The sequence below is a fragment of the Salvelinus alpinus genome, chromosome 20, assembly GCF_045679555.1.
Source record: "Salvelinus alpinus chromosome 20, SLU_Salpinus.1, whole genome shotgun sequence".
NCBI lineage: Eukaryota > Metazoa > Chordata > Actinopteri > Salmoniformes > Salmonidae > Salvelinus > Salvelinus alpinus.
This window is the reverse complement of record NC_092105.1, coordinates 26,765,714-26,793,670: the sequence shown is the minus strand read 5'-3', so window position 1 is coordinate 26,793,670 and position 27,957 is coordinate 26,765,714. Positions and strand designations below refer to the sequence as shown.

Here is a 27,957-nt window from a genome sequence, read left to right as displayed (position 1 = left end):
TCTAGGCCGTCATTGGAAATAAGAATTTGTTCTTAACCGACTTGCCTAGTTAAATAAAACGTTACATAAAAAAAAAGACAAATGGATGGCGCCAAGTTAGCAGACAAATGTGTATTTAAGAAAAGCACTCAGACTTATTTGATATGTTCTTGCCACAAACACACTGGCTATGCCATGGAGGTCTGTAGTACTGGTTTAAGATTTATTGTGGTGTTGGTCATATCTTTACAGAGGTTATATACAAATTAGTAATATAGATGGAGTTATCGAAAAAAAAACAAAGAATTTAAACTAAATATTTTGATTCCAATATAAAAAAAAGTGTGTTTTCCTTTGATGTATGAGAAAAAGATAACTGATTTGAATTATATAGACAACTATCTTGATATTTATTTATTCTTAAAGCTAGATGAAAGAAAAGCATTTATCCACACTTATTTTAAGATGTATTCCAGTTAAGAAATCTTAACAGTTTCAACAGAAAATGTAAAATCTATAAAACACCCTGGACTAGTCCCTTCTAAACCAGGTTCAGTGGTACAAAATGATACATTTGCTATGCCTTTGCACATTTGTTTCTGTATTCAAAAATACAAATTAGACTCGGTTTCAGAAAATCTGACTATACCATACATGATCTGCTTCAAGCCCCTTAATCCCAGTTTGATTACTTAAGTAATCTTAACATAGATCTCAAAATCATCAGTGAGGTTTACATTTTTGAAAAGCTAGCAGTCCCGCCGTTGAATATATCCTCCAAAAAATAGAAACCCTCTATCGAATAATTGCATCCCTGTATAATGAAGAAAAAAAACACGGAACTGATTGACATATTTTAAGCAGAGACAAAATTGCCCCATTTCACATAAAAATGATCACACACACAACTACCTGATGTAGAATAACAAAATGGGAAAATTTAAAACAGAAAGTGAGGATTGCAAATCTCCAACTGCGCTCCCAGTGAAATGAAGAGGTTGTACAGAGACGATGTCACACTTTGCCCACGGCGACGTCACTAGGACTCACAGATCAAGGTCTCCACCACAAATTTGCTCTCAAAGTGACGGATCTTGTGGCAGTTGAGAGCTTCACGCTTCTGCATACCTGTAATGTGGGAGATGGAAAGGTTAAAATGCTGATCTACGCCTAATAAAAACCTGTATGAGATGCCACAATATGGTGGTTGGTTGTTCATACAGGCTCAGACTCATTGGGAGAACATTCTTTTAGAAAGATATGAGTCAGATACACTACATGACAAAGTATGTGGACACCTGCTCATTGAACAGCTCATTCCAAAATCATGGGCTTTAATATGGAGTTGGTCCACTCTTTGCTGCTATAACAGCCTCCACTCTTCAGGGAAGGCTTTCCACTAGATGTTGTGACATTGCTGCGGGGACTTGCTTCCATTCATCTACAAGAGCATTAGTGAAGTCGGGCACTGATGTTGGGGGGATTAGACCTGGCTTGCAGTCAGCGTTCCAATCTAGCCCAAATGTGTTCAATGGGGTTGAGGTCAGGGCTCTGTGCAGGCCAGTCAAGTTCTTCCATACCAATCTCGACAAACCCTTTCTGTATGGACATTGCCTTGTGCACGGGGGCATTGTCATGCTGAAACAGGAAAGAGCGATCCCCAAACTGTTGCCACAAAGTTGGAAGCACAGAATCGTCTAGAACATAATTGTATGCTGTAGCGTTAAGATATCCCTTCACTGGAACTAAGAGGCCTAGCCCGAACCATGAAAAACAGCCCCACACCATTATTCCTCCTCTTCCACCAAACTTCACAGTTGGCACTATGCATCCGGGCAGGTAGCGTTCTCCTGGCATCTGCCAAACCCAGATTCATCCGTCGGACTGCCAGATGGTGAAGCGTGATTCATCACTCTAGAGAACGCATTTCCACTGCTCCAGAGTCCAATGGTGGCGAACTTTACACCACTCTAGCCAATACTTGTGATCTTAGGCTTGTGTGCAGCTGCTCGGTCATAGAAACCCATTTCATGAAGCTCCCGACGAACAGTTCTTGTTCCAACGTTGCTTCCAGAGGCAGTTTGGAACTCGGTAGTGAGTGTTGCAACCGAAGACAGATGATTTTTACATGCTCCAGCACTTGGCGGTCCCGTTCTGTGAGCTTGTGTGGCCTACCACTTCCTGGCTGAGCCGTTGTTGCTCCTAAACGGTTCCACTTCACAATAGACTAGGGCAGCTCTAACAGGGCAGAAATTTGACTAACTGACTTGTTGGAAAGGTGGCATCCTATGACGGTGCCACATTGAAAGTCACTGAGCTCTTCAGTAAGGCCATTCTACTGCCAATGTTTGTCAATGGAGATTGCATGGCGGTGTGCTTGATTTTATACACCTGTCAGCAACGGGTGTGGCTGAAATAGCAGAATCCGGGGTGTCCACATACACTATATATACAAAAGTATGTTGCAATGCCCATGTGGTAGTTTTGTTAGACGTGTGTGCGCGTGCGAATACTTGTACGCGGACGTGTGTGTGAGTAGTGTGTTAGGTATGGGAGGTCTAACAGCGTGCTTAGAGACCAGTCAGTCATGATCTCAAGCTAAAAAGGGCTGAATGTAAGAGAAGCCTATTTCCTTTGGGCACGTTAGCATAGTTCTTCACTAAGAACTATGAAGCGTGCGCAAGGTGTGATGTATGGTGTGTGTGTGTATTTATGCAGGTGTGTACTGACCCAGGATCCTGTCTCTGCGCTGAAGCTTATAGGTGTCCTTGCCCTGGCAGAGGTTGTTGATGAAGAATCCCAGTTGTTCCACGTTGTCCAGGCGCTCTGTCACCACCATCTCCTCATGGACCAGGTAGGACTGGGGCATGTAGGCACCAGCCTGGGGAAGAAAGAGGAATAAAACATCGACTAACACATCCTATCATTAACATCATGAGATACTAAGTGGTTCATTTCAAAAACATTTAATGTCAGTCTCTCTTACAACATTGTAAAAACAGTATAAGGTTACATTGGGTGCCCAGACTAGTGCGTAAGAAATCGAATGTATTACTATCATTATTGTAACATGGTTCATAAAGCAGTTCCTGTTACCTTGATGTTGACCAAAAGCTCCAGGAAGTCATTGGGAGGCATGACGATGGAAGTGTTGAGGGGGATGACATAGCACTTGTTCAGGAACAGGTCCAGGTAGGCAGTCAGTCTCTGTGGAGAACCGCCAATAGAACAGACTAAGATAACAACCTTAAGAAATGCCACTGAACACAAACAATCCATGGTCTGTGGATTGTTATCCCCACAGAAACAAACAGGGGTTAGCAAAAAACAGCAGGGTTGAAGTTTTCAATTCAGTCAAGTCTTACCCTGTGGAAGTCGTGGACGATGTCGGCGGGGTCGCCGTCTTCGAACTCGGGCACGGGTACGTTGATGAGAGCCACATCCTGGTCCGCCAGTATGCGGATGTTCTCCTGGATCATCTTGAAGCTGGAGGGCAGGTCCAGCTCCACATCCTCCTCCTCCTGGATCATCATTGTCTCCTCATGGTACTTCACAATGTCCTCCTCACGGTACTTCACCCCACACACAAACACCCTGCCCTCCTGGTGGACGGGAGGACACAGAAAACATTTATATTCCCACTTTTCACTGCATGGAGCTCTGCCCTTCTAGCAGAATGTATCTTTTGCCATGTCAAATTAAAAAAACTCTAAAACATGTCATGTATTCAAATACAATAAATACAACATTCCAATCCTGCCAGTTACAGTATTCAATAACCCCTAGATAAACACAGGGGTCAGAGTGGTCCAGTCTCACCTCCAGGATGTAGTACCTGTAAAGGTAGGCCCCTCCCACAACCACGCCAGACAGCATCAGGGCCAAGCCCAGGCACACGCACCAGCACCAGGCCTTGGACTGCTGACGCACTGGCAGAGCCACCTCCGGATCCTGAAGAAACAGAGGGAAGAGGCAGAATGTGAGGCAGACAGACACACACACATACTGTATTTACAGGTTTCTAAGTCACTCAATCCCTCATCTTGCTCTCTTGAAACACTTCTCACTTCTGCCCATCTCTAACCTCTCCTTTCTCTGCCCTCGCTCTCCATTCATTTCTCTCACTTTCCTTTTCCACCTCACCCCTGTGTTCAAGGCAGTGTAGGAGGGATGGGCACAGCCACACTAGATATGAGAGTTTTGGCAACACTCCTGGTTCAAAACAACAAAAAGAGGTAGGGTTTGTTCAGAGGGGGTGCAGCACATTGGCAGGGGGGCTGCATGGCAGGCGGAGACAAAACAAAGGCTGTGTTTAAGGAACGGATGAAGAGGGCTTCATTCTCCCCAAAGAGGCACAGAGTAGGGTCGAGTGATGATGCAAATCAGCATAGCAAGAGAGCGAGACGAAGAGATAGAAAGGAGAAAAAAAGGTAGGTAGAGAAGGAGAACATAGAGAAAACAGAGGGTGGGGAGAGTAGACCATCTACAGTGTATATTCCTAATGCCTTGACATATTATTGTAGTCAATTTGTGATATCATAGACTAAGGCCAGGAGATGGGTTTGATCCTTGGATCTTGGTGTAATACAGCTGGTCTTAGCTCTATTAAAAAAAAAAAACTTGTGAACTAAAACACTAGCACTTGATTCACCCCAGACACTCCCAAACTTCCTGATCTTTATTAGGGAATTTCAGATGGGTCAAAGATCTAAGGAGGACTGCAAACCACCCAAAGTCCCTGCTGGCTATAATGAACAGCTAAGTGCTCTGATCAACAGCCATAGATTGAGCTGATTGAGGTTGACTGAGGGAGTGAGTCATGTAGACAAACGACACAGTGTTTATCAAATCGCAAACATGGGATTTCACGATAAGGTCTCTTCTTTAAAAACCCTCCACCACCTTCGTATCCCCTTGTGAAGGGACTTTCTAGACATGGGTCGACCCCTGGTCTAGCTGACCAAGGTAATGAGTATGGGCATTGGCGGAAAATCATTAAGTCTCAACATTCTTCAGTAATGCCCTGACGGAAAATTTCTCTACATTTCAACAAGAGGAAGTTCTAGAGCTGGCTTCCGAAGAAACAAGTTTGCTGACTGAGAACATTATTGTTGTTGAGCCCATCTGTACAGTTGAGGAGTATGACTGCATGAGTAAGCGTTTCTGGGTCCAAACAATAGTGTGACAGGAAGTGCCCACATTCTCAACCAAACTTCAGCAGAAAAGCTATAGCACAATGAGAAGCAAGCAATTCGCCCTTCCCAAGTAGTAAGAGCTAGCCTGACCTCAATCAAGTTAATGTCAACACAAATCTCAGAGCAGCAGGGTGGCGTTTCCAGGGAGACCCAAAGCAATAAAAAGAGAGACTAGGAGGGAGAAACACAGGGGAGTAGGCTAATAGCAAAAACCAAGAGGGAGCAAGGGGGAGAGGAACACTAACGTATATCCCATTATATCCACTCTGTTCGGAAGCCTTGGCTGCAAGTGATTTCCTAGAGAGGGAAAAAAGGGAATATTTGAGGCTTTCTGGCTGGTTTAACTTCTAATCTCTTCCCCATGAGATCAAAATGCCAGGGTGGTTTTGCCTTTGCTGACCGAAGGGGAGTTTCCAGGGATAGGCTTTGACTTACTGTAAGAGTAAATAGGGTCATATAATGCACTAAAACAGGAACTTCTGCTTCATTAGCAACAAGAATGACAACGTCTGATTCAAATGCTGTGTTGGGCCTACCTCACACCATTACACCCAGTGAAAAAAAAAAATCCCCATCATGGATGGTTTTGTAACTGAGTCTGTATGTGCACAAAGCCATGAACGGTTTGGTTACAATCGGTTTGGAGTCAGAGGCTTTATTAAAGTTTACTTTCATCCCACAACCGCACATTAACCTCAGGTTTTTTTCTCATGTTGAACTTTGATAGTATAAGGCTGCTCCACTAAAATTAAACTTGGTCTCAGTTTTGTTCCTCCAGTCTGTTCCAATTCACTTCCTTTTCCTTTTGTGTTCTTCTGCTCTGACTATGTTGGTTTCCCCATTTCTGCAGGAAGAAAGGGAAGAACATACACACATCCAGAAGCTGTATGCAGATACTGGACATCAGCGTAAATGTTATCAAGAAACATACTTTTGTCCCTGAAATAGACAATATGGGAGCATAGCTTAGTGTACACTGCAGAAAACCTAGTCAAGTGTTGTAAAGGCCCAGTGCAGTCAAACGTTTTAAATACACTGAACAAAAATATGAACGCAACTGTTGGTACCATGTTTCATGAGCTGAAATAAAAGATCCCATAAATGTTCCACATGGACAAAAAACATTTCTCTCACATTTTGTGCAGAAATTATTTTACATCTCTATTAGTGAACATTTCTCCTTTGCCAAGATAATCCATGCACCTGACAGGTGTGGCATATCAGGCATAACAGCACGATCATTACACAGGTGCACCTTGTGCTGGGGACAAAAGGCCACTAAAATGTGTAGTTGTCACACAACATAATGCCACAGATGTCTCAAGTTGAGGGAGCATGCAATTGGCATGGTGACTGCAGGAATGTCCACCAGAGCTGTTGCCAGAGGATTGAATGTTCACTTCTCTACCACAAGCTGCCTCCAACATCATTTTAGAGAATTTGGCAATACGTACAACCGGCCTCACAACGTCTAACCAAGCCAGCCCAATAACAGCAAGTTTTCAGTTACCCCTCCCAGACAGTCCTATCAAAATTCATGCTTGAGAAATTGCTCATAGCTAGGAAGCTATTTTTATTTCATTTATACCATTTTATAAACAATCACAGTAAGGTACTTAATTGTCACCCAGAAATGATTTGATATTGAGATAAAAACAGCTGCATTGGACCTTTAAAAATACTGGATGTGCTGTACTTTATGTAGCCTAATATTGTCCTATACTTTAAGCATGTTTACTCTCCCCTCAGACAGAGATGGTCTTCTGCTCTGCTAAGCCCCCTCAGACCACTGGCTCTAGGCCTACATCTGGGGCTGCAATCACATCGCTCAGTCACGCTAGGGTGACAATCAATGCTTTGTCTGTGTGTCCAGTCACACCAAGGAAACCACTACACACGAACACTTGTGCTCCCTCTCAGATAAATGCCATTTCTGCCTATGGTACAATGAGACGCCACATGAACTGTGTGTTTGAGGCTTGCTGTGTCTTTATGAGCTTCAAATTGTTGTTGTGCGTGTCCTCGTCTTTCTCTCTTTGGAAAAGCCACTACAGACAAACACGTATGCATCGCCTTTGACTATGTAATCATTGTGGTTTCACATGGTATAGAGGGCACCATTTGCTATGCTACATAAGTTGGGGGCTATGTGTTTCTATGTTATTTCTCCCTAGGGCCTTGAGGGTGAACTCAGCTGCTTATGCTTCCTCTTGTAAGAAAACAAAAATAGGTTGCGTCAGAGCCTGCTCTCCCTTGGCTCAACGTCTTCTTCCAGCCTCTACCTCTGTTCCGAGGACTGTCTGTCCCTCAGCTATGGGTTCCTGCAAGTTTCCACATGCTCCCCAACCTGCTGATGCCACAGATAACAAGCATACAGCAGGTGTGGCCAAGTTTCCAGTATGCAAACTACCTGGCCTAGACTAATTCAGTGGTACTGACCGTCTTCATAAATCAAGCCATGCTGTATTACCGCTGCATTTACAACCTCAAAAATAATAAACACAAACGGGAGATGAGTACAATTTGTTTTCTATAGTATGCCTCTTTTTAAATTACCTAACAAGGAGAGAAAATACTTCCCCTTCTACTTTCGCACTGACAGAACATCTTAATTCTAAAGTTCAGGAATGTAACACCCTGAAAAGAGGTAGAATTTCAGTAGCTCGGAGACAGGTAGTGTTTTACTGTGACCGAGGAAGAGCTCACATTGCACAGGCAACTAAATCCTTATCTTCTTCCTTTTCCACCCCAACATGCCCAGAATATATCCTCAGTAATGCTCAGTGAACTTATGGCCAGCACGTCTTATTTACGAACCTTTCTAACCACTTTAGGGCTAGCAAATTTGACCATTCACACACTATTTCTGCATAAAACGGTCAAATCATTGCAATATTATAGCATAAAACTGACCCATCAAAAGGTGGGCTTGTAATTTCAACCAATCACTGCACATGTACCGCATAATATGGTTCAATCAAGCACCACAAAGGTTTTCCCTCAGCGCATTTTTGCGACCAATTGCCATGAAAAATGTCAGAATTACCACAGCAAAATCAAGCATTTTTGCATGCAAATATCACACAAAAATCCCTGAAAAATCATGGGGGGACTGACTAGGCCAAGTCTATGCACTGGTGAATATTCGTCGCTCCTACTTTGCATTCACTTCCATACAACAAGCCATTTCCCTCCCATCTATAGAGACTGCTAATGACACATTCAAAACAGTCAATTTGAACTTTCATTCTATTGTACATTTGCATGCTCCATCCATGATTTACATGCAACAGTTTATGCATTTATGTACCAACGTGTTGCCAAGGTTGTCTAATAACAACTAGCTCAGTAAGTAGCTGATGTGTTCAGCTGACAGGAAAAGACTGAGGTGCTAACTCGATATCAGATCTGCTTCCGTATTCAAACAAGCCGACCAGACAGACATGCCCTTGAAAGTTGCCTAGTCGAGGCCATGCAAACTACATAGGGGGGGATCTGCTGACAACCAACTCTCTTGACTTCCTAATGTCAACTCTCTGGGCAGCCATCTTGTTTATAAAGTGGCTAGTAGGCAACTTGGAAAAACAACATGCGTTTAGCTAGATCTACTGTTTCTATAACTGGCAGTCTTTTGGTCATATCTTACCCACACAGGCACACTAATAGGTTTAACCTGACAAAGGTTAAGGCAAATAACAATACCACATTCTAGGGGTGCCTCTGTGTTGTTAAGGGGTGTATGTCATTATGAAGTTGGCCTATACTTACATAATATTATTGAACTATCAAGTGGTTGCAGGGCAGACTCAGGCTTGCTCTTGGTCGAACCCTTGACAGCACATAGGACACACCCTCGCAGCTGCACTGTGCCGGCTGCCAATCACTCTGCCCCTGTAAATGAGAACTTGTTCTCAACTGGCCTACCTGGTTAAATAAAGGTGAAATGAAATGAAACCTGTTAAATCAGGCAGTGTGAACAGAGCCAACCCTCCCACTGTCCGTCTCTCACTCCATCTGATGAGCTACTGACCTACACATTCCCTTAGACGGCTTCCCTAGCCAGGCGAGCGGCATCCTGCCAGCAGGGAAGTGGTGTAAAAACACCCTCCATTTTATGGAGCATTTTTACCTGAGACTTATCCCAGTGTTTTACTAAAAAGGCTCAAACTATTGAGTTTCCACTTCCATGGACCGTCTCCAGTCTCACGGCATCGGCGGACCTGCTCCGACTTGGTGCCACGGCCTGGCCACCGGTTCCTTTCATCTGGCTTCTACAATACAATGAATGGCTAACTGAACATTGGTAAAACACCTTGTCTTGATGCAGAGGTTGTTGATTCTGCTCGCCCAAAGTCCTGTATCACACTTCTGATGGAAACACAGTTCCCGAAAAAGAACACTAGAGCTTACATTAACATAGACACTGGCAACACACTGGTGTGGGGTAAGTCTCAGGTGAAGAATTCCCCTGAAATGCATTTGAAGCCTATGCCTGCCTAGCTAACCTGAATGCATGCTGCCTATTGGGCCCAAGAGTAGGCTACTTTGGTCATCTTGCTTTGTCTCTAAACTCATCCGAGTGAACATTTGGCCAGCAAGAAAACACTGACTACCCCAAATAAAAACAAGATAACTGTCCCCTAAACTACCCCAAAAAGTTCAAAGGTGCAAACATACTGTATAGGGTGATTCAATGCCAGCATGGGCAGATTTTTTTTGTTTTGTGGTATTAGACTGTTCTGGCAATTATCACATAGAACCTTCATTGGAAGGTTGTTTAATATGCTTTTTTTGTAACACAACCAACCATACACAATACAGACAACACCTTGGTGTCATTATACTCCTAATAGTGGGCTCTAAAATATGGAGTATCGCTACATTCTGAAATACAATTTCACATCCATATATTCAACATGAAAACTATTAATATGTTGCTATGTGCATAATAGCAAAATGTAGGGATTGAGATTGAGGCAGCAGCATCAACATCCCTGTGTTTTGAGAGAAATGTCTGGGTTTGACAGGTGTTGCTCACGGTTTGAGCAAGGAAACAATAACTGATTGGATAAATTGATCAAAGTGCTGTGCATAGCCAATATATGAAGGGCCTACATATCAACTTTCATAGCGAATGCTTTTGTTCATATGTTTTGTGCGTATTATTTGAATATTGCCAAATGCATCAGTAAAAAATATTGCGCCTCTAATGGAACCCTTGCTGTTGATAGATTGCAAAGCAGCATACAACTGACCTAAACGTTTGGAAATAAGTTCACTTTCGCATCCATAGCCTTTAAAATGCATCTCAAGTGCATTGTTCAGTTCACATCTAAAGGCTGGGGGTCATTTAGGATGTTGTTTTTTCAACAGGACAATGACCCAAAACCCAACTCCAGGCTGTGTAAGGGCTATTTGACCAAGAAGGAGAGTGATGGAGAGTGCTGCATCAGATGACCTGGTCTCCACAATCACCCGATCTCAACCCTATTGAGATGGTTTGGGATGAGTTGGACAGCAGTAAAGGGAACAGCTAACAAGTGCTCAGCATATGTGGGAACTTCTTCAAGACTGTTGGAAAAGCATTCCAGGTGAAGCTGGTTGAGAGAACACCAAGAGTGTGCAAAGCTGTCATCAAGGCAAAGGGTGGCTACTTTGAAGAATCTCATATTTGTTTAACACTTTTTTGGTTACTACACGATTCCATGTGTTACTTCATTGTTGAGGTATTCACTCATTCTACAATGTAGAAAATAGTAAAAATAAAGAAAAACCCTGCAATGAGTGGCTGTGTCAACTTTTGACTGGTACTGTATATATATCTACAGAAATAAGCTAGATATTGCTTCTGTTGGCTGTTTGAGTGTTTGTTTAATAGCCTACTGATTCCGTGAGCACCAAGCCTCATGCAACGGCAAAATGTTGGGTAAAGCAATTTCACAGATTTGGCAGTTTTTAATCTTTGCTATGCTGTAATAAAGGCTTTACAATTTTTTTCCGTTAGAACAGACTGCTATTAGGTATCATTTATTTAGTGTTGTTTACACTGTTCCAAACAGGCATTAAAAATGAATCTAACAGCACCTGTTTGTCACATAATATGCATGCAGCTCTCGCTCCTATACTCTCCTTTTTCTTGATTTCATTGTTATTATTACAATGATCATTATTATAATAATGTTGATATCATTAGTAGGCTTTGTATAGTATCCTTGTATAACCACCACCTAGCTGTAGGCCTAAGAGCATGTCCTGTTTAGTCTTAATACCGTAACTTATTTCAATATATAGGCTACTGCATCAAATCAATCATTAATTTGTTCATGCATCAGAGCATACGAGACATTCATGCTTTGAAATGCAATCAAGCATTTTAGTTTTAAAATTAAATAAGGGAGCTTTGAATTAGAGGTCGACCGATTATGATTTTTCAACGCCGATACCGATACCGATTATTGGAGGACAAAAAAAGCCGATACCGATTAATCGGACGATTATTATTATTATTTTTTATATATACAGTAGATCACAAAAGTGAGTACACCCCTCCCATTTTTGTAAATATTTGAGTATATCTTTTCATGTGACAACACTGAAGAAATGACACTTTGCTACAATGTAAAGTAGTGAGTGTACAGCTTGTATAACAGTGTAAATTTGCTGTCCCCTCAAAATAACTCACACAGCCATTAATGTCTAAACCGCTGGCAACAAAAGTGAGTACACCCCTAAGTGAAAATGTCCAAATTGGGCCCAAAGTGTCAATATTTTGTCATTTTCCAGCACTGCCTTAACCCTCCTGGGCATGGAGTTCACCAGAGCTTCACAGGTTGCCACTGGAGTCCTCTTCCACTCCTCCATGACGACATCACGGAGCTGGTGGATGTTAGAGACCTTGCAAGCCTCCACCTTCCGTTTGAGGATGCCCCACAGATGCTCAATAGGGTTTAGGTCTGGAGACATGCTTGGCCAATCCATCACCTTTACCCTCAGCTTCTTTAGCAAGGCAGTGGTCGTCTTGGAGGTGTGTTTGGGGTCGTTATCATGTTGGAATACTGCCCTGCGGCCCAGTCTCCGAAGCGAGGGGATCATGCTCTGCTTCAGTATGTCACAGTACATGTTGGCATTCATGGTTCCCTCAATGAACTGTAGCTCCCCAGTGCCGACAGCACTCATGCAGCCCCAGACCATGACACTCCCACCACCATGCTTGACTGTAGGCAAGACACACTTGTCTTTCTACTCCTCACCTGGTTGCCGCCACACACGCTTGACACCATCTGAACCAAATAAGTTTATCTTGGTCTCATCAGACCACAGGACATGGTTCCAGTAATCCATGTCCTTAGTCTGCTTGTCTTCAGCAAACTGTTTGCGGGCTTTCTTGTGCATCATCTTTAGAAGAGGCTTCCTTCTGGGACGACAGCCATGCAAACCAATTTGATGCAGTGTACGGCGTATGGTCTGAGCACTGACAGGCTGACCCCCCACCCCTTCAACCTCTGCAGCAATGCTGGCAGCACGCATACGTCTATTTCCCAAAGACAACCTCTGGATATGACGCTGAGCACGTGCACTCAACTTCTTTGGTCGACCATGGCGAGGCCTGTTCTGAGTGGAACCTGTCCAGTTAAACCGCTGTATGGTCTTGGCCACCGTGCTGCAGCTCAATTTCAGGGTCTTGGCAATCTTCTTATAGCCCAGACCATCTTTATGTAAAGCAACAATTCTTTTTTCCAGATCCTCAGAGAGTTCTTTGCCATGAGGTGCCATGTTGAACTTCCAGTGACCAGTCAGTATGAGGGAGTGTGAGAGCGATGATACCAAATTTAACACACCTGCTCCCCATTCACACCTGAGACCTTGTAACACTAACGAGTCACATGACACCGGGGAGAGAAATGGCTAATTGGGCCCAATTTGGACATTTTCACTTAGGGGTACTCACTTTTGTTGCACTCACTTTTGTTGCCAGCGGTTTAGACATTAATGGCTGTGTGTTGAGTTATTTTGAGGGGACAGCAAATTTACACTGTTATACAAGCTGTACACTCACTACCTTACATTGTAGCAAAGTGTCATTTCTTCAGTGTTGTCACATGAAAAGATATACTCAAATATTTACAAAAATGTGAGGGGTGTACTCACTTTTGTGATATACTGTATATATACACTGCTCAAAAAATAAAGGGAACACTTAAACAACACAATGTAACTCCAAGTCAATCACACTTCCGCACAGCCCTCCATGTGCTCGCCAGAGGAAGCCTGACTGCCATTAGGTACCGAGATGAGATCCTCAGACCCCTTGTGAGACCATATGCTGACACATGCACATTTGTGGCCTGCTGGAGGTCATTTTGCAGGGCTCGGGCAGTGCTCCTCCTTGCACAAAGGCGGAGGTAGCGGTCCTGCTGCTGGGTTGTTGCCCTCCTACAGCCTCCTCCACGTCTCCTGATGTACTGGCCTGTCTCCTGGTAGCGCCTCCATGCTCTGGACACTACGCTGACAGACATAGCAAACCTTCTTGCCACAGCTCGCATTGATGTGCCATCCTGGATGAGCTGCACTACCTGAGCCACTTGTGTGGGTTGTAGACTCCGTCTCATGCTACCACTAGAGTGAAAGCACCGCCAGCATTCAAAAGTGACCAAAACATCAGCCAGGAAGCATAGGAACTGAGAAGTGGTCTGTGGTCACCACCTGCAGAACCATTCCTTTATTGGGAGTGTCTTGCTAATTGCCTATAATTTCCACCTTTTGTCTATTCCATTTGCACAACAGCATGTGAAATTTATTGTCAATCAGTGTTGCTTCCTAAGTGGACAGTTTGATTTCACAGAAGTGTGATTGACTTGGAGTTACATTGTGTTGTTTAAGTGTTCCCTTTATTTTTTTGAGCAGTGTATATAATAAAAAATAATTAAAAAACGGCGCCCAAAAATACCGATTTCCGATTGTTATGAAAACTTGAAATCGGCCGTTCCGATTAATCGGTCGATAGCTCTACTTTGAATGCATGCAACTGTTTTTAGACTGCTATAATAAAAGGTACACATATTTAGTGTTGTCTAAACTGTACCAAATGGCCAGAAACAAAATACTATTGTAATCCAACAGCAACATAACTCACAACACTTACTGCTATACCCTTGATCTTGATCTCCAGTAGTTTCTACAACTAAGTAAAATGTCTTCCATAGATCTGACTTCACCTTTCCCTCCTGAGCAACCAGTAAACATTCACCCGTTCCAAGTTGCTTTCATGTCCTCCGCATCCATTTTGCTGTCGACATTACAGTGTTTGGAGTTTGTTATAACCAATTTATTGATGTTATTATGATAGGCTATAGGTCAGGCCCTATTGGTCACATGTAAAGAGAGCAAGGGTTGAGCGAATGGTTTTCCTAAACAAATTAGGGATTTGAAATGTTGCAGCTTCAGCACAGAGAACGCAATTAACACTTGCTGTGCTGTGGTGCCTTTTCTCTGCAGTAGGGAGGAGAGCGAGACAACATGCGCCAGTCACAAAGGCACTCGCTGTCATTATTATTATTATTTTTTAACAGTGTGCCCATCGGGCTCTTAAGTTATTTGTGTCTTAATTATTTAATCAAATAGTGTGCTTAAAGCATCAGACAAGCTCAATGCATATGTAGTTGATTTTATTCAAACATAGGGTGTCTTTATATGGAAAAATAAGTTTAAACAGTTAGACCAATCGATTGGTCGAAAGAACAGAACGACTCTCGGTAGACCAATACAAAATGTTTGGGGGGGGAACAGCGCTAGTTTAAAGAGTATATTGTGCCAAACCATACATCTAAAAATAAGCTAAATCAAAAAGGGTACTTTTGAGACATTTATAATAATATTTAATGTTGAATAAATTAATGTGAACATTTTATATTCAGAATATAGAAATACTCCATATTTTAGAGCACACTATAAGGAGTATAATGACACCAAGATGTTGTCTGTACCATGTATAGTGAAAGGATCATAGTCTTACAAACGGCATGTATAGGTCTAAAAAGGGCCCAAAAATGGCCACTTTCATTATATTTTTTAAATGTGTGATACAATGTAAAAAGCATGTAAAGTTATGTGTGTGGCAAATTCCAAACTTTTTCCCAACAGATATTATCAATAAATACATTCCAATAAGGCATGACATAAGGTATAGATACAACATCCTGCTGAAACAAGGTTCGTATCGCTCTGTTGTTGAATGGACCAAAAGAGAAACAAATCTTTCCTACTGATGAGTCAACAGGGTCAACGGAAGGTAGGCTCTGAGGGTCAGGTCTTGACAAGTTCCTGAATAATAAAGCAACACCTGAGGAAATGGCATCTAAAACAATTGCAAAATCTTTAGGTGCTACAGGGACCTTGGAAAAGTGATAAGAATTCCTTATAACTGAGTAAAAGACTCTGTGCATTTACCAGTTGGCTCACCAATAGGATATTATTTCGGAACCAATATTCTAAAAACAAAGAAGTATTTTTATACAATATATCCCGATTATTCCATATATAATATCTATGTGGAGAATAATTATGCTTATAAATTAAGGACCATGACAAGAAAACCTGCCGATGAAAAGCAGAATGTTTCACTGGAACTTTGTCAATATTATAATTGCAAACCAACATGAAGTTAAGGCCACCAAAAGTAGAGAAGAGGAATAAGGAATGAGGAATAAAATTCCACATAAAAGTGGGTCTTCTTAGGAATTGTTTTATCCAATTGATCTTAAAAGTATTATTTAAGGTAGTAAAGTCCAGAAAATTCAGCCCACCATTCTCATAAGTGTTCATTACAACAGTTTTCCTAATGTAATGGGTACGGTTTCTCCACAGAATGTTGAAAAGCATCTGGTCTATCTCCTTGCTTATTTTACTGTCAAGATATAAAGATAGAGCGTCATATGTTAGTCTAGAGATTAGAGGTCGACCGATTAATCGGGGCCGATTTCAAGTTTTCATAACAATCAGAAATCGGTATTTTTGGGCGCCAATTTGCCGTTTTTTTTTACGCCTTTATTTAATCTTTATTTAACTAGTCTTTATTTAACTAGCAAGTCAGTTAAGAACACATTCTTATTTTCAATGGCGGCCTAGGAACGTTCTGCTCGGGGGATCCAATCTTGCAACCTTACAGTTAACTAATCCAATGCTCTAACACCTGATTACATTGCACTCCACGAGGAGCCTGCCTGTTAGCGAATGCAGTAAGCTAAGGTAAGTTGCTAGCTAGCATTAAACTTATCTTATAAAAAACAATCAATCAATGACTGTCATTGCTCCAATGTGAACTTAACCATAAACATCAATGCCTTTCTTAAAATCAATACACAAGTATATATTTTTAAACCTGCATATTTAGCTAAAAGAAATCCAGGTTAGCAGGCAATATTAACCAGGTGAAATTGTGTCATTTCTCTTGCGTTCATTGCACACAGAGTCAGGGTATATGCAACAGTTTGGGCTGCCTGGCTCTTTGCGAACTAATTTGCCAGAATTTTATGTAATTATGACAACATTGAAGGTTGTGCAATGTAACAGGAATATTTAGACTCATGGATGCCACCCGTTAGATAAAATACGGAACAGAATAAACGTTTTGTTTTCGAGGTGATAGTTTCCGGATTAGTCAAAGGTATATGGTTTAGAGAGAAATAGTCGACGCGTTATAATTCCTGTAATAACTTGCGGCTGAATTTGAAAGGGGTTCCTTCGTTATTTTACTGTTCATGTCTTCCATAGAGAATGTCTTGATCTACTTCAAATAAGATCTGTGTTTCGTGCAGGCTTAAACCGCCTCGACGTTTTGATACCCGTGTAAATCTCACTAGGATAAGGTAACGTTTGTCAACATATTTTCATAAATCCACTCTACAAAAAAATGTATCTTCGCTTATATTTAGCCAATATTGATCAGAGTTACCTTGTCCTATGGATATCTACACGGTTATAAAATTGGCACGGTGATGTAAGCCTACACGAAACACAGACCTTATTTTAAGTGAATCTAAAAATATCCTATGGAATAAATGAAGAAACCGCTTTTCAGATTTTGCTAAAAGGTGTCATGGGAATTATGACTCGCACTTTGGTTGTCAATTCTTACCATGCCCATTATTAAAATAGGATTTCCTGCATATAGAAATTAAAGTTTTTGTTTTCAACATTCATCACAGGTAACTTAAACTCTATTTTTATTCAAACAGTTGAGAGTATTTGTCTCCTAAGCAGACTCTTCAGTATCATTGTCACTTCAGAGCTGTGTGCGTGTGTGTATTTGTGTATTATATTAAGTTAAAATAAAAGTGTTCATTGTTCATTCAGTATTGTTGCAATTGTCATTATTACAAAAATGTGTGTGTGTGTGTGTGTGTGATATATATATATATATTTATTTTTAAATAAATCGGCCGATTAATCGGTATCGGCTTTTTTTGTCCTCCAATAATCGGTATCGGCATTGAAAAATCATAATCGGTCAACCTCTACTAGAGATACCTTCAGCCTTGGTTATTAGGACTTCCTTTTAAAGGTAAGTCCCTCTCTAGCCATTGATTTAGCTACTTCTGGGTTTTGTTAATGAGGGGGTTAAAATTTAGTAAGCCTCTAGACTTCTGATCCTTTGTAATGGTTATGCCTAAATATGTAAGTATTTTTACTGGAATACCATAATATGAAGGTGTCACACAATCTTTGACAGCCATCAGTTCACATTTATTAGTGTTAAGGTATAGACCAGACGCTTTGGAAAAGGATTGTATCACATTGATCGATATGGGAATTTGGTTAGCATCTTTCAGAAAAAGTGTAGTATCATCAGCCAGCTGGCTTATAATAATTTCTTTACCAGATATGGAAATACCTTGTACAGGACTATTATTTAAAAAAATTGTAAGAAGTTGGGTGATTAATAAAAACAGGTACGGCGAGATAGGAATTAGGCAATGTTGTCCTCTCTTTAACTCAAATCTAGATGAGGAGCCATATTTCAATTTGATAGAGCTGTTACCATTTGCATAGAGAGTCTTAATAGCCTTACAGAAAAAAATCCCCAAAGCCACATTTCTCAAGGGAGTGGAAGAGGAACTGATTCTCTACTGTGTCAAATGCTTTATAAAAATCTAAAAATAATATGAAGCTATCCTCGGTTATTAGGTCTGAGTAGTCAAGTATGTCTAATATTAGTCTGACATTGTTAGAAATATATCGGTTCCTCATAAAGCCAGACTGTGTTTCAGCAATGATTGCATCCAGGACATCTTTAATTGTTTTTGCAAGTAGTAAGGCTAATATCTTATAGTCATTATTAAGAAGACAAGTTGGATGCCAGTTATCGTTAAGCGGCACTTATTTTTTAGGCTTGGGTATCAGTGTTATTAACCCCTGACTCATTGTAGGAGGGAGAATATTGTTTTTAATACTCTCTAAAAAGACTTCAAATAGGAAGGGAGCTACTTGTTCAGAAAATAATTAGTAAAATTCTGATTTAATTCCATCAACACCTGGTGATTTATTGTTCTTTAGATGTTTGATATACTCTATAATCTCTTCAACTTTGATGGGCTCATCACACTGTTTAGATTCTATATCACTGATAGAGTGAACATTATTCAGTGAGTCAAAAAACATATATATGGATTGCTGACAGTACGTATAGCTATACAATTTTTGGTAAAAATTGCTACAGTATTTAGCGACTCACCTTGTCCTCGGGAATGAGGGTTTCGCAGTCCTTTTTCACTTCCTTCTGCCCGAGGGCCGAATTAAAAGAAACCTTCACCATCGTGAAATGCACACTTTATTTGATTTCGAAAAAAAGAGAACGACTGTGTTTATCACGTCGAAATTGTTTGGTATCTTGCTGTAACAACTCCTAAATCAGACGTCGTAGTTTAACACAACTCGTACTGCTTAACTCAAACGCAATAGCAGACAGACTCTTCTCTACTTTTCTTCAGTATTTAGTATAGCTAGATGTAGCTCCGCCTCTTTCTCTTTTTGATTTAATGACCAACAGAGGGCGAGAACCGTCGCTAGCAAGCTTTCTTTCCAGACAACAAAATATTAGCTCAATTTCCTGTCCTGCGCAGTGGCGTGGCAACAACCATGGCGGTGGCTGACAAATCTACAAAAGAGCGGTTATTATTGGTACTGGACGATTTAGAGGTGTTATCCAGGTACGAAATTATTATTTTCTCACCCTTTAATAATTGTTATCTTAACAGCCATTCAAATGATCTAGTTTGTCGCTAATTCAAAAATGCCTTTGCCTACGTTTCTTGTACTGAGTGTATTGTTAGCGACCTGAGTAGAACCAAAGATTTTTATAACTAAACCAAGAGAGCACAGCATGTCGTTTCCAATGGGAACAAATGAGCCATAGTGGGCATAATAGGTAAGGAAGGGTCAAGAGCCAGCACGAGTTAGTGAGATCCTATTGGCGCGTTCTAGCGTCATCTGCATATTTCCGTTAGGGAACGCCTACTGTGAATTACTCGTGTACAATAACTCTTAAACAACTAGATTAAAAAAACAACCAAACAAACAAAAACTTTTGCAAAGGGTAAAGTCTACAAACCTTGGTCCACTCTGTTTATAACAGATTCTAGTTTTGAGAACAGAGAACTGTATTGAGATCAAATGATTAATCGACTTCGGCCAAAATCTATCTCGTTCCATCTTCTCCCACTGCCCGCCATTGGGCTTCCTCTCACTACCATATTTGGAGGTGAGGGGAAACGCCAAGCAGATGCTTCAAATTTATACATCCAGTGAAATATCTGTCTCAATCTGTGGTTGTACACTCAGAACAGGGTCCGGTTTCCCAAAATAATTTTAAGACTAAGTTCATTTTAGAACCATAGTAACATTTTAAGGCTAAATTCAGTTTAGGATTCTAAGATTAATTTAGCCTTAAGATGCTTGTGGGAAACCGGTCCTAGAAACGTAGGCATTTATAAATGGGTTGGACTTATTGAATTGACAACCTGGTCTCAGAGTATGTTGGATTATTCTGTAAGTAAATTCGAAACACTCTATATTGTATATGTTACGTTTCTTATGTTATGTATTAATATGTGGATGTCCATCACCCATTTATGATATGTTACAAACTACAATTCGTATTATTTTATGAATTTGCAAAATGTACATAACAAATTTGCAAAATGTACAATATTTTACGAATTTGAGAAATGTACAATATGTTCGGAATTTGCAAAACATATATGTTACAAATTCTAGCTAGGTGGCTAATGCTAGCTGGGTTATGGGAAGGGTTAGTAAACATGCTAAGTAGTTAAAGTAGTATGAAGTTGAAAAGGTGCTAAAAGGCTAAAGTTGCCCGTGATGAGATTCAAACTCTCATTTCGGTTGCTAGACATTTGCGTATTACGCCCGACAATCCCCCACCTTTCATTTTTACCTTAAGTAACCATCTGTCTTATGTAACCATATATCTGAGATACGTACAGAATAATAAGAAATGCTCTGAGACCAGGTCCGAATGGATGGTCAGGAGGACTATATTAACTCATCTTTGCAAACGCAATGTTCAAGTAACTGATTGGCAGTAATTTATTATCTGGTCATTTTCTCTGTCAAGTATTGTCTTTCAAACTGAGAAGTTCTCTTTTCTCTCCATTATCATGCATAGAAACTAAACCCAATATTACTCATATTTCAGGGAATTGATAGAGATGCTTGCACTGTCAAGGAGCCAAAAACTCCCTCAAGGAGGCGAGGACACTCAGGTAACAGGCTAACCCAATAATGGACTAAAGGAGCTTAACGTTACTCCGTAGGACCTTAGATATTCTGTTTAAAGGCAAATTGGCTTTGGAAACCAAAACAGCCAAATAATCTAAACGTGAATAAATTTTGGTACGGTTCTAGAAACATAAATCCCTTTACTTTCATATCACGTAAGAACTATTTCACAAATGCAAAATACACACTTACTGTACACTGTTTTAACAGTATTTTTCAGTAACAACACGTGTCTTCCAGTTTACACACGTTTGTAGACGCAGATGTCTAATTAGCACAGATTGTTCACTCTGTCTTCTGTCTGTTTTCTGTAAAAAAGCACTAACACCGAGGGGGTTTGATTAATCTGGTCCAGGGTACACTGGGCAATGCCCGGTCACTTCAAGGGCTAGTAACAGGCATCTGATTTAGCATTGAACTGCATAACGTGTTAAATATATAGACAGGTTGGTTGTTTAGCAACAAAACCGACACGTGTGCAACTACGGGGCATAACAGACAAATTTGGCTTAGATTGACAACATGTAAACTATATTTAGTCTCCAATGTTTATTGAAAACATAAATACATTTACACAATGGGTACTTGTTGTCTCTCAAACACACTACATGTGTCAAAAAGTATGTGGACTAGAGGTCGACCGATTAATCGGAATGGCCGATTAATTAGGGCCGATTACAAGTTTTCATAACAATCGGTAATTTTGGACGTCGATTTTGCCGATTTAAAATAAATAAATATATATATATTTTTTTACACCTTTATTTAACTAGGCAAGTCAGTTAAGAACACATTCTTATTTTCAATTACGGCCTAGGAACGGTGGGTTAACTGCCTTGTTCAGGGGCAGAACCACAGATGTTTACCTTGTCAGCTCAGGGATTCAATCTTGCAACCTTACGGTTAACTAGTCCAACGCTCTAACCACCTGCCTCACGAGGAGCCCGCCTGTTACGCGAATGCAGTAAGCAGCCAAGGTAAATTGCTAGCTAGCATTAAACTTATCTTATAAAAAACAATCAATCAATCATAATCACTAGTTATAACTACACATGGTTGATGATATTACTAGTTTATCTAGCGTGTCCTGCGTTGCATATAATCGATGCAGTGCGCATTCGCGAAAAAGGACTGTCGTTGCTCCAACGTGTACCTAACCATAAACATCAATGCCCTTCTTAAAATCAATACACATTAGTATATATTTTTAAACCTGCATATTTAGCTAAAGGAAATCCTGGTTAGCAGGCAATATTAACCAGGTGAAATTGTGTCACTTCTCTTGCGTTCATTGCACGCAGAGTCAGGGTATATGCAACAGTCTGGGCCGCCTGGCTCATTGCGAACTAATTTGCCCGAATTTTACGTAATTATGACATAACATTGAAGGTTGTGCAATGTAACAGGAATATTTAGACTCATGGATGCCACCCGTTAGATAAAATACGTAACGGTTCCGTATTTCACTGAAAGAATCAACGTTTTGTTTTCAAAATTATAGTTTCCGGATTTGACCATATTAATGACCTAAGGCTCGTATTTCTGTGTGTTATTATGTTATAATTAAGTCTATGATTTGATAGAGCAGTCTGACTGAGCGATGGTAGGCACCAGCAGGCTCGTAAGCATTCATTCAAACAGCACTTTCGTGCGTTTTGCCAGCAGCTCTTCGCAATGCTTCAAGCATTGCGCTGTTTATGACTTCAAGCCTATCAACTCCCGAGATTAGGCTGGTGTAACCGATGTGAAATGGCTAGCTAGTTAGCGGGGTGCGCGCTAGTAGCGTTTCAAACGTCACTCGCTCTGAGACTTGGAGTAGTTGTTCCCCTTGCTCTGCATGGGTAACGCTGCTTCGAGGGTGGCTGTTGTCGATGTGTTCCTGGTTCGAGCCCAGGTAGCGGCGAGGAGAGGGATGGAAGCTATACTGTTACACTGACAATACTAAAGTGCCTATAAGAACATCCAATAGTCAAAGGTATATGAAATACAAATCGTACAGAGAGAAATAGTCCTATAATTCCTATAATAACTACAACCTAAAACTTCTTACCTGGGAATATTGAAGACTCATGTTAAAAGGAACCACCAGCTTTCATATGTTCTCATGTTCTGAGCGAGGAACTTAAACGTTAGCTTTCTTACATGGCACATATTGCACTTTTACTTTCTTCTCCAACACTTTGTTTTTGCATTATTTAAACCAAATTGAACATGTTTCATTATTTATTTGAGGCTAAATTGATTTTATTGATGTATTATATTAAGTTAAAATAAGTGTTCATTCAGTATTGTTGTAATTGTCATTATTACAAATAAATGAAAAAAATCGTCCGATTAATCGGTATCGGCTTTTTTGGTCCTCCAATAATCGGTATCGGCGTAGAAAAATCATAATCGGTCGACCTCTAATGTGGACACCCCTTCAAATTAGTGGATTCGGCTATTTCGGCCACACCCATTGCTGACAGGTGTATACAATCGAGCACACAGCCATGCTATCTCCATAGACAAACATTGGAAGTAGAATGGCCTTACTGAAGAGCTCAGTGACTTTCAATGTGGCACCGTCATAGGATGCCACCTTTCCAACAAGTCAGTCTGTCAAATTTCTGCCCTGGTCAACTGTAAGTGCTTTTATTATGAAGTGGAAACGTCTATGAGCAACAACGGCTCAGCCTCGATGTGGTAGGCCACACAAGCTCACAGAATGGGACCGCTGAGTGCTTTAGCGTGTAAAATCGTCTGTCCTCGGTTGCAACACTCACTAGCAAGTTCCAAACTGCCTCTGGACGCAACGTCACCACAAGAACTGTTTGTCGGGAGCTTCATGAAATGAGTTTCCATGGCTGATCAGCCACACACAGGCCTAAGATGCTCAATGCCAAGCATCTGCTAGATTGGTGTAAAGCTCGCCGCTATTGGACTCTTGAGCAGTGGAAACGCTTTCTCTGGAGTGATGAATCACGCTTCACCATCTGGCAGTCCGACGAATGAATCTAGGTTTGGCGGCTGCCAGGAGAACGCTACCTGCCCTAATGCATAGTGCCAACTGTACATTCTGGAGGAGGAATAATGGTCTGGGGCTGTTTTTCATGGTTCGGGCTAGGCCCCTTAGTTCCAGTGAAGGGAAATCTTAACGCTACAGCATACAATGACATTCTAGACTATTATGTGCTTCCAACTTTGTGGCAACAGTTTGGGGAAGGCCCATTCCTGTTTAAGCATGACAATGCCCCCGTGCACAAGCGAGGTCCATACAGAAATGGTCTGTTGAGATCGGTGTGGAAGAACTTGACTGGCCTGCACAGAGCCCTGACCTCAACCCCATTGAACGCCTTTGGGATGAATTGGAACGCCGACTGCGAGCCAGGCCTAATCGTCCAACAGAGTCAGACCTCACTAATGCTCTTTTGGCTGAATGGAAGCAAATCCCCACAGCAATGTTCCAACATTTAATGGAAAGCCTTCCCAGAAGAGTTGAGGCTGTTATAGCAGCAAAGGGGGGGACCAACTCCATGTTAATGATTTTGTAATGGGATGTTCGATGGAATGTGTCCACGTACTTTTAGCCATGTAGTGTACATTTGGGAGGGGGGGCGCCCCCTTGTCAAATTGAACAGTAATCTGCACCGCTCTGTCATATCTGTTCCATAAAACAAATGTTTATTTTCTAATTAGTTTTCATTGGGAATGCAGATTAAAGCATTTTTTATCAAAAACAATCACTTTTGCATGTGAAAACACAATCTTACTTTGTACTACACGTGCTTAATTACGTCACTTTTGTTTTAAGCCGACATTGCCCTGGGCTTTGAACGGAGCACCTGGCTCATGCCAGGAGGCAGCCCAGTTCCAAATCGAATGCAGTCAACTTTCAGCCGGTGCGAACCCCCTAACATTTTTGGAGTGAAAAAATGTATTCCTCGCTGATATGAAACACATTATGCTTTCAAAACCGTATCGCAAGCGATGCATGTTAATGTTCAGACCGAGCGTTGGGGGTCTTAAACTCCCCCAATCAGATGCCGTCATGACTCTTATGTGTAATGTAATGGAACTGAGAGTCAGGATCAAGGGCTAGTAACAGGCATCTGATTCAACATAAAACTGTACAATGCGTTCGCTATATAGACAGGTTGGTTGTTTAGAAAAAAAGACAAGGTTGGCTAAGATTGTTGACAACATGTAAACTATTTCATCTCCAATGTTTATTGAAAACAAAGACATTTGCACAATAAGCACTTGTTGTCTCTGAAATACATTGTTACAGTTGTGGGTTAGCTAATGAATTGTAGCCATATTAACATAGATGTGACATCAGTCAAAACAAGACATGGTATCAAGAACAGGATGAAACTAGCTGAAACAAGCCACTTATGATTCCCCACATAGCTAGCAACAATGACAAGAAGTAGCCATCTGGCCATCCAGAATCACAACAGCACACAGACTTCTGCCCCATTGAAGCGTGCGCATCGTTTTCGTGATGTCAACTAACTCGTCTATACCTTTTTTTTTTATGTAGCAATGTCTACAATATTCACAGAATTAAATGTACACTATACCACTAAAATGTAGTTCTTATTTACATGTATTGTGAAATAGGTTTTTGAGTCTGCCTTTTCTCCATACAACTCTGACTCAATAGTAGTCTATACATTGCAATGTGCATGCAATAGATGTCAGAAGTCTAAATGGATGTGTTTTGCTGTGGGCAGATCCTGGAGCTGCTGGTACAGAGAGACAAAGAGTTCCAGGAGCTGATGAGGGTGGCCCATGAGCAGGGCAAGGTGCACCAGGAGATGCAGGTCCTGGAGAAGGAGGTGGAGAAGAGAGACTGCGACATCCAGCAGCTCCAGAAACAGCTGAAGGAGGCTGAACATATACTGGTGAGTACAGCAGAGCTGAGGACAAATGAGAAATCCTAAATAGACTATAAAATGGGTCACATTTTATTAACATGCAATTGGAACAAAACAGCACTTTGTTTCTGACTTTGATTCAACCTAACCTTTTTACCCAAACCTCTCTTCTAGGCGACTGCTGTATACCAAGCAAAGGAGAAACTGAAATCTATTGATAAGGCCAAAAAAGGTGAGCCTGATTTTCACAGCATTCATCTGAATAGCCGGAGAACTTTATGATAAATACTACCAAAGATAATACATGAAACTAAAAGTACTGTTGTCTTTCAGGGAGCATCTCCTCAGAAGAGATCATCAAATATGCCCACAGGATCAGTGCCAGCAATGCAGTCTGTGCCCCTCTCAACTGGGTACCAGGTATGTCCTGTTTCTGCCTATTTGAGCTTCTGTTATGCGGTCTTCGATGCCCTCTATTTTTCAACCCCCACCCCCCGCCAGATCCTCCTTCCCTTGCATGTTCCTTCTCTCCAGACTGGAAATTCTTCTCAGTACTGATGGGGAATATTTGAACCTCAGTCTCTGTCATAGCCGTCACTTGCATTCACAATACTGCTGTAATTACTCTTCAATCAACTTCATGGCATATTCCTTATAAAAGGTGATCCGCGTAGACCTTACCCCACTGACCTGGAGATGCGCAGTGGATTGTTGGGTCACATGAGCAACCTGCCAACCAATGGTGTGAATGGACACCTCCCTGGAGATGCACTGGCAGCTGGGAGATTGCCAGGTATGCTTTCGGTTTGTGTGGTTCCTCCTTTCGACAAATGGAATCAACTGTTTTTGTCTTCTCCTAGGATCTGTGTGTTTTGATATGTTTCTGTGAAATATACTGTAATACTAACCCTATCATTGTTTAATTACTCTTTCTTCCCTCCCTTCATCAGATGTGCTCACCCCCCAGTACCCCTGGCAATCATCAGATGTCTCAGTGGGCATGCTCCCCCCTCACCATGGCAATGACTTTGGGCTGGAGCCCCCCGGCCACAACAAGGAGAACGAGGACGACGTGGAGGCCATGTCTACAGACTCATCTAGCAGCAGCAGCGACTCGGACTAAGTGTGTGTGTCTGTCTCTGTCTGCCCATCTGTGTGTGTATATCTGACTCTGATTTGGGAATTGGACACACCCAGTACCTCATAGAGCCAGCTATCCAGCTATCCATCACACCCATAACATTTACGATAAGCATCAGTTGATACAGGGTTAGCTATCCGATATAGCAAACAACTACATAGAATCCAGAGAATATTGAGAGATACTCATCTCACGGTCTTGTTTTTCTCTGACCCTCTCTATTACCGGCTTGTTGATGAGACATTTGCACAACACTATCTGTGATCCCCAATGTAATATCACCAGCTCTCAAGTCCACTGTATCAGTTCAGGGGTGTATTCATTAGTCAGATTCGGTAATGGAAAACGGTTTGCAATGAAAACAAATGTTTCTATTGACATTTTGCAAAATGTTTTGCAACAGACAAAATGTTGTGCAATGGAATCCGACTAAGGAATACACCCCAGGGAAATGTCTGGTACTACGTGACTGATAACAGACATATTCCTTTCGTTGTCTATCAGGTTCCCCTTTATTTGTTTCTTTGCTGTTTTTTTAGGCTGGCAATTGGGGAATAGTGTTGAAAAGTACATGTACCTTTGTGTAGGAAAGAATATAACAGTATTTCATAAAAATAAAAATGTTGTTGCTGATTCGAACCCAAGTGCTCCTTATCATCTCTGCTATTGCTGAAAACATGTCACCAGGAGTGAATTTTGGAATTGTTGGTGCACTTACCCGAGTTAACTTTTTTGTTGTTTTTTTCAAAAGTAAAAACTGCTTATTTCAGGCAAGATTCATCAAGCACACCTTATATTCTTTATATTGAAAAACTGCATATTAATTGACTGACTTGTTGCTCCATGTGTAAATAAGGCTGTATATATTGTAGTTTTTTTCAGGCTTGTAAATAAATACAACTTTTGAGTAAATACTTTGTGTGGTGCTGATATCCTTGATACCATTTGACAGGACATTGTATAGTTGTAAGTATGCGCAATGTGG

General features: G+C 41.2%; 2 protein-coding genes across 2 annotated transcripts; one reads left to right on the top strand and one right to left on the bottom strand.

Moving 5' to 3' along the window:
* Window positions 1–188: 188 nt before the first annotated feature.
* LOC139546589 (integral membrane protein 2B-like) lies at window positions 189–19,191 on the bottom strand. The gene is made up of 6 exons (XM_071355141.1): window positions 18,904–19,191; window positions 3,799–3,930; window positions 3,345–3,581; window positions 3,076–3,186; window positions 2,710–2,860; window positions 189–1,107 (listed from the first exon to the last, which is right to left on the bottom strand). The coding sequence occupies exons 1-6, from the start codon at window positions 18,982–18,984 to the stop codon at window positions 1,019–1,021; spliced, it is 801 nt and encodes a 266-aa protein (XP_071211242.1). The 5' UTR covers window positions 18,985–19,191; the 3' UTR covers window positions 189–1,018.
* A 4-nt stretch (window positions 19,192–19,195) lies between these two features.
* Window positions 19,196–27,884, top strand: med4 (mediator complex subunit 4). The gene is made up of 7 exons (XM_071355142.1): window positions 19,196–19,378; window positions 20,887–20,953; window positions 25,688–25,858; window positions 26,006–26,063; window positions 26,165–26,251; window positions 26,493–26,624; window positions 26,782–27,884. Exons 1-7 carry the CDS (start codon window positions 19,308–19,310, stop codon window positions 26,952–26,954), a joined length of 759 nt encoding a protein of 252 aa, XP_071211243.1. The 5' UTR covers window positions 19,196–19,307; the 3' UTR covers window positions 26,955–27,884.
* Window positions 27,885–27,957: the final 73 nt, after the last annotated feature.